The 8,339-nt window shown below is 30.0% G+C and overlaps 1 protein-coding gene across 1 annotated transcript in view; it reads left to right on the forward strand.

Annotated features, from left to right (window-relative positions):
- The window catches only part of LOC105617878, a 12,921-nt gene extending 4,912 nt beyond the window's left edge, over positions 1–8,009 (forward strand). The window contains exons 3-5 of the mRNA XM_012199421.1: positions 3,025–3,287; positions 7,447–7,558; positions 7,714–8,009. Coding sequence (XP_012054811.1) covers positions 3,025–3,287; positions 7,447–7,558; positions 7,714–8,009 — 671 coding nt within the window. The remainder of the gene's footprint in view (positions 1–3,024; positions 3,288–7,446; positions 7,559–7,713) is intronic.
- The last annotated feature ends 330 nt before the right edge of the window (positions 8,010–8,339 follow it).

The following is an 8,339-nucleotide window of genomic DNA, read 5'->3' on the forward strand; positions in this document are numbered from 1 at the left end:
CTCTCTCTCTCTCTCTCTCTCTCTCTCTCTCTCTCTCTCTCTCTCTCTCTCTGTGTGTGTGTGTGTGTGTGTGTGTGTGTGTGTGTGTGTGTGTGTATATATATATATATATATATAATTAAAATTTTAATAAATATTTGTGCAAAAGTTCATTTTATTTTATTTACTCGTTTATAAGTTATTTACTTAATCTTTTTTATTTACTTAAAACTGCAGCAAATATAATAACTATGTAGAAATAATAAAGCTGTAGAAATCATTAAAAGCCAAATAATTTGTTGTCTTGTTTTTTACATACAATTGGTTTCAAAACGTACTCATCTACAATAAAATTTTGTAACAATATTGGCTTTTTGGCTAATTCCTTGGCTAATTTTTTGACTCATATTTTTAGCCAATATTGTACAGTCAAACAAAACATCTTAAATTTCTTCTTAAATTTCTCTTGACTATCAAGTCCCTCATAATATTTATACAGATTGTCCCGAAATTTTTTGCCCAAGGCTCTTATATAAATAGAGCGGACTAAACTGAGTCGAGAAAAGTCCTTTTTTTACAATCTTCGCAATAATTAACAAAATAATTATTAAAAATGGCTGAATGGTTTTCAATAATTTTTTCTCAAATACTATCAACTTTACAAAAAGCAACAAGAGATAAAAATTTATTTATGTTTATTTTCTTCTCATAAAGTTCTTCAGAAGTTTTTATTTTCTTATGCTGGTAAAAATAATTTATAATAAGAAAAGCAGTACCAAAAATTTATAAAAAATTCTGAATAAAATTCTAGTTCTATAAGAAAAAAACAATTAATTTTTATCTCTTGTAATTTTTTTGTAAAGTTGATAGTATTTGAAAACAAAATTACTAAAGACCATATTCAGTAGGATTTTTTTATTCAATTTAATCTGCTCTATCTATACAAGAGCGCTTAGTCAAAAATCTCGGAACACTCTGTATATCACATATTACATTATGGCTGGATTATTCCACCTTTCGGTAAACTTCAGCTCACCATCTTACTCTCTTTACTCTCTTATTCACATTCTTACGTCATGTTCTTACTCTTTTACTCTTTTGTTTATCCAATAAGTAAATTACCATATAGTTTATTTAAAGATGAAACAATCGGTCCTAAGAGTGCGTTCACTTTAGACTTTCACGCGGTCCAAATTTCATTCTATTTTTCTCGTTCATTATATACGGATGAAAGATAGAATAAAACTTATAGCGCGTGAAATCCTGAACATATTTTAAGAATTATATAACTGAACATTTTTGAAAGCAAAATCAGGGCAGGCGAAAAAATTGATAAAATGTTATTTTTAATGAAGCAAGATTAATTACGTCATTAGGATTATATAAATTAGCGTTTATAAAAAATATATAAAGTTAAAATCAAAATCATTAAATTTTATTGCTGTTCTATTCTTATGATAAATTAATTTTTTAGTTATATGCTATGCTCATTTCAATTACATTTCAATTACACACGAATTTTAAAGATATAACTATATAAATCATTTATTCATTATAAAGAGCATCATAGAGAATTTTATACTAATTTAAGCGAAAGATTTAATTAGAAGAAAGTCCTACCAGAGTTTTTATTACAGCAATGTTATGCTAAAATATAATATTTGCATATATGTAAATAAAATTCAAATTTTCTTTACAGTGTAATATAAATCTTCAAAAAATAAATGTACATATAAAAATAGTCAAGTTATTTATAAAAGTTTTTCAATACTTATAAGTTTGTAAACAAGAAAGGAGATAAAATTTCTTCTTTGTCTTATAAATTGCTATAAATAAAAAAAAATATATTATTGTGCTCCAATAGTTAGAACACAAAGACAAAATATAAAACAATATAACTTAATTAACATTTAAAATAACATGTAAAATATGCGAAATTGTGGAAATGTATGCTAAACTGCGCCTTCCGACTAAGAGACCGATATGTCGTCTGTTTATTATAATTAATTTATTACATAATGTAATATCCTATTTTGTAATAGAATGCGAAATGTTCAAGTGAGATGTTCTCAAGAAATGCATAGTGTTATCAAACCGGAATACCTGGAAAGTGAAAGTTCCATTATGTGCGATTATGTGTGTGCATTCAATGTTAATATGAATATATTAACATTCAATATTCAGACATATTCTTAATATAATGTGTAAATATCACATATTCGTTAATTTAATTCAGCTCTTTGTAATATTACAAATTAATTCAATTTACAAGTAATTCGAATTATAATAAGTCAAATCACATTATATGAATAACATGAATAAGTAAAGATAATGTTTAAATATCACATATCCACTAATTTAATTTAGTTTTTTGTAATATTACAAATAAATATTACAAGTAATTTGAATTGTAATACGTTAAACCGCGTTATATAAATAACGCGAATAAATTAAGAAGTGTCAAATATGGTCGAAACTAAGTTTAAGTGCCCATTAGTATTTCCAATCGTTAAATATAATAAATTTTAAGTACATCTTTCAGTTATATAAACTGCGCGCTGATGTACTGTCGGACTTGAAATGCAATCATTAAAGACAAAAAGTGATATCATAAAATTAAATTGATCGTCAATTTAATAATGATGCTATAATAATAAGCATCAATTTGAATTTTAAATTGTATCTGGCATCCTATTTTGTTTCATTTGTAATAAATATATTGTAAAAATTTATAAAAATACATTAAAAAAAGATTTTAATATATTGTATTAATCTAATGCAAGTAAAAATATCTACATGAGTCTCCGTGGTTGTTAATGCGTAAATTATGTATTCATAAGACAATAAGGTATAATTCATAAACAATTAAAATGTAATTACCCAACAAAGTAAACTACAATAAAATTAATTGCAAATGTTTCAACTTGAGTTCTCAATGCAGACGTTTTCATTGTTGAAGTTACGTACAAACTGATATTATATCAATTCTTACGAAATTTTTTTAAAATGTATATTTAAGGTAAATTGTTAATTATATGTTTTTAGAGGACAACTTTAAGAACTGTCATCCCAACGTATCAGGTTTTGACGTCTGCATAAGAGAGGGATTGAATGCAATTCGACCTTATTTCAAAACTGGTTTATCGAAATACAATGTCCTCCCATTTGATCCCTTTTTTGCCAGAGAGGTAACAGCTACAAGAGGAGTACCAAACTTTGGTTTTACTTTAACTCTTCGAAATGTCACCGAGACCGGGTGGTCCCTGAGTAAAGTGACAAAATTTGTTTCCGACTTAAATAATTACAAGGTACATACACTGTCATTGTCCAGCGATATAATTAAAAATTATATGTTAGATCTTCTAACTTTAATATTGATATTTTACATTTAGTGAACTTGCTCGAATCGTTACAAAAAGAAGTATGAAACGAGCGAGAGTGAGAGCGTCTTGTATGATCGCCCTCCTTGAGAGCACGTACTTCATGCGCGGAGAAGAAAATAGAGCCTTTTCTGTATCTAGTTGATTTCCTTTGACGAAAAGAGGAAAGAAAAGGGCGGAAAAAAGAACTGCTTTTCGAACATCCTCCCACCTTAAGTTGCGTTCTCTCAGATTAACTTAACCTGCTTGAGAGAAAAAATAATTAAAACAAGAGTTAAAACATAAAGAAAAAAAAATTAAAATTTCAGTCGCTCTGGCTTCTTTATAATGTGTCCGCTTTTTGCTCTTATTGTTAGGAGACTTAAATAACTCCTTAGGCTTAATGACCGATGTGATCAGATCTAAATATCGTTTTGAATCACCCTCGTAGAATTTCACTTCTTTCAAAGGAATGAGTCTTTGTATCGGACGAATCAATTCTCGGCTGTCTGTAGCTTCACAACTCTCGTACTAAGTCGTCTTTTCTTAGGAAAAGTTAATTTCTTTAATTCTTGTTATATGCCAGTTGAGGCGTTTTTGTAAATCATTAGCGACAAGTACGATATCGCCTACTGAGAATGTATTGTAGTATATTTGCGTTTGTTCCGTCAAGACAATTGTCTTAGATACTGAATATGGAACCGTTTCCTTAATTCTTCTTTTAAAATTTCTGACGATAACGTATTTTTTGATAAGCTGGATCCTGCCAATCTGATTTAAGTCTGGTACTTCTTCTTGAATATCTTGAAGAAACATTGCAAGTGTGAACTGCTTTCCCAACTTCCTCGATCATATACATAAGTGGCCTGGAATTTATTACTGCCTCGCAATCACATAAAACTGTATACATCTCCTCGTAATTGAGTAAGATTGTTCCTAAAGTCCTCTTCAATAGATCCTTCAAAATGCATATAAGATCCTACCATCCTCCCCACCAGGCTGCTGAAGGTGGAAAATACCACTCTATTTCGTTAGTAATTCCGTAGCACTTTTCTGCCAGTTAATTTTTTTTAAGAGATTTGATGTTCCCACGTTTCTTCCATTATCATTATAAATCATGTCTAGATGTCTTCTCCGACGTGCTATAAATCGTCTGAGAGCGATCTAAAAATCCTTCCGCTGATAACGTGGTAACGAGTTCTACATATATTGCTCAGTAGACAGCGCATGTGAAAAAGCAAATATATGCTTTGTCCTTCAAATAAAAAGAGCGATCCTGCAAAATCGATGCCTTATTTCAAATGTATTGGCATCTCTTACTCTATTTTCTGGTAAAATTGCAGGTGAAGCCTCCACTGTTTTCGCAGAATGTTGACTGCACGTCTTACACTTGTAAATAACGGAACGTACTGCTCTGCGAGTCTGAATAAGAATTTTTCACGCAGATTATCCATTGTGATGCTTACACCCGCATGATTTAGCTTTACATATATATATATATAGAGTGAATGATTTTCTCCGTCAACAAATGTTTAAGATCGAGAATTATTGGATATTTAAAATTGAAATTGTCTTAACGATTAGAAATAATCGGTCTTGTACACAAGAGTCTTTGTCTTCGAATACGTCTAGTTTTTGTAATAATGAATCTTTTGCTCCTCTGAACGACTCTCTTTGTATTAGTCCATATAAAACAACTCTGTTGCGATAATCTCTTTGGCAGTTATTTCTTCACTGTTGATTACATAAGTCTTCCTATTATTGTTGAGAAATCTTAATATTCATGCAATTAGACGTAAAATTTTGACAAGGAATATTTCTGTAAGTATCACGGAACTTTTTCTTCTCTAGAAGCTTCGGTAAAATTACTCAAGACTATATTTTTGTTTTCTTTAATAAGTATCTTCTGCGGTTGCATTGAAATCTTTCGAAGCTCTCCATTGACCAATATTTCATCGACTTCTTCGTCTTCCATTGGCATTCCTTAGAAAGTAACTTTAACTAGGATGGGCCTTCCCACCATTTGAAAGAAATTTTTGTGCGTTACAGCCTCGGAAAGACAGGTCTGCAAGGTTTAATTTTCCTGGTACGTATCTCCAGGAGTTTGAATCTGTAAGTTTTCTTATCTCCTGTATTCGATTCCATACAAAATGTTTATTCTTGATTAGAATGCTTGCTGTTCCATAGATATATTCCTAGCTTTTCCACAATGTAGACTGTCATGACGCTCTTCGCAGAACAACATTTCGGCGAGCTTGTTTCCTTTATTGTTAACAATCTGATTGCTGTGACGATATCCTGATCTTGATCATTTTTTTGTTTTCTTTTTATTCTTCGGATCATTAGTTATTTCGAAGCATGTCTTGGCCATATGGAGCCATATGGAATATTCCTCGCTCTCCACCTTTTTCCCTAAAAATGCCATTAAGTGCATAAGACGATCTTTGGTAGTAATATTCATGGCCTAAACATCTATTATAGCTATTGCCCATTGTCATGTCCGCAGAATTTCTTCCGGCAACAAGGATTCGATTAATGGGAACAACATAGTATCGCACATATCTGTTGTTACACCTAGTGACTCGAGCGCCCGCAAATGTGTCTCTAACTTATCGTAGGGAGAAATCAGCGAGATATTCTTGTTCTTATTCAAAATCAATTTTGAAAGTTCTCGCACATAAAATTCTATGAGCAAGTCTTTTTTACCAAAGCGAGGTTTAAGATCCTCTATGGTCTTCTCGTAATTATTCGCGGGGGGGGGGGCGTATTGACTACCTCGCGCGAATCTTTGACTGTAGATTGCAAAAAATAGTGAAATTGATTTTCTCTCGATAATGTCGCGTCTTAAATTCGTGAATCTTTCGGAATGTGTTCCAGAATGAGAGCCAGTCTTTAATTTCGCTGTCAAATTTCCTTAATTCAATCTTAGGAAGCTTTAGTGCGCGAATACTTTCCTGAAAAGTTACTATCGTCGGCTGGGAGGTCGATATCTGCGTCGGTCTTACTTCCATAAAGTCACTTAGCTCGATCTTTACTTGGTAATATTTGCATATTGAAACCGCATTGCGGTTTCTATTTCCTTCGTAAGTCTTCTCTTGTTCACCGACGTTGAACTCTCATCTTGTATCTTGAAACTTAATTCATTAAGTTGATAAGTAGAACTTTAAATCACATGATAACTTCTGAATTGCTATCTCTTCAAGATCTTCTAAAATCACATTCGCTAACACGGGAGATAATGACGAGCCCAAGGTGTTCCAAAAATTTGTTTGTAATATTTATTGTTAAATACAAAAAATGTTGAGTTTAAAATTAAATTGATTCCTATCAAGAACTCTTCCTTAGATATATGAGTGTTTTTTGTTATATAGTGCCATCTCTTATTAATACTGTCTATAGTCAATTCAGTTGGAACATTAGTGAATAATGATATAACATTCAAAGAAGCCAATTTTAAATTTGACTTAAAGTAACTTCCAAGTTCTTTTATTAGATGAAACGAATTTTTAACGTAACTACGTGCTTCCGGTATGCTATTTTTGATAATGTGGTGTAAATACACAGCTAATTTAATTAAAAAGCGGGCTATCGATAGATGACAACATTTTAACTTGTAATTTTAATTGAATTTACAACATTTTGACTTATGTTTTTATTTTACACTGTTTTAACTTGCATTTTATTTGGACTTACAATTAGAATGTTTTGAAATTTAATTTTTTTAAGAATTATATTTAATTAAAATTTTTGCAGTGACTGATTTTGTTTATATCATTTCTTCAATTACAATAATATAATTTTTATTACAATAATATAATTTTTGTATAGACATTTTGAAATGATGGTTTTCAAGAAAATAAGTTTTTTCTTTCTCCTGAAAAATTAAAAAAATAACACAACATTCTGCTTTGCTTCATATATATTATTAGTATTTAGTTATCTTATAGTTTTTCATATTTAAGATCAAAAAATATATTAAAAATCGATTATTTTCACATGATTATTTTCTAAGAGAATACATTGAATTTATGTTATTTAACGTGAAAAGTAAAATCAGAATAATGAGACAAAATATAATTATAACTAAACAAAGCATTTCGTCAATTAGATTGTGTACACGCAAAGTTTCCCAGAGAAAAGGTTGACGGGTGATTATGAATTTAAAGGCGCATTTTTCAGTTCCACTATAAATAATAGAGGAAAATTCTCACTCACTTTGTGTAAGTGTAAATTTGTATTTGATTATGAAATCTATTTTAATTATCAATACAAAGAAATACAATTTTTTTATTATTAATGTTATGGTAAAATATGACTGAAAAAAACAGAAATATTTAAATCGTTTATTTATAATTTTAAAATTTCTCCGTTGCAGATGATCTAATACAAATGACCACTGTGACCAAATTGCCGGGACAAAAATTGAGAGCTCAAATAGACGTCCAATCTATCAAAGATTTGAAGCTTCACATTTCAAATCTTCTATTTGGCAAACGATTCCTTGAGAGTATCCTCGATAAAATAATTAATCATACGTGGCAACCGGGTTTTGTCCTAACGAGGGGCCTGATCAACGAATTCGTTTCGACTGCTTTCACAGAGATTTTCGATAATTCCTTCCGTGATTTTCCCTTCGAGCAAATTTTCAAATCAAAGCCGTTTATAAATTAAATTGATTGTAACTTTCAAATACGTTAAGCTTGAATTGTTAAAGTAAATCTGTTAATTAGAAAATAAGTGAATATAAGAAGTGTATCTGTCAGTTTGTAAGCAATCTATCCGTTAAACTATTATAAGAGAGCGAAATTTATAGAAGTAAATTTTGCAACTCTTGTTACGTTTACATAATAAGTTGTATATATAAGTTGTATATATAAAGTACATTAGCATAAGATATACGTGTGGCATATTACGTTAAGTAAATATATTCCTTTTTTTTACGATATATATATATATATATATATATATATATATATATATATATATATATATAGTAGTAGT

This window comes from Atta cephalotes (assembly GCF_000143395.1).
Source record: "Atta cephalotes unplaced genomic scaffold scaffold00014, whole genome shotgun sequence".
Classification (NCBI taxonomy): Eukaryota; Metazoa; Arthropoda; class Insecta; order Hymenoptera; family Formicidae; genus Atta; species Atta cephalotes.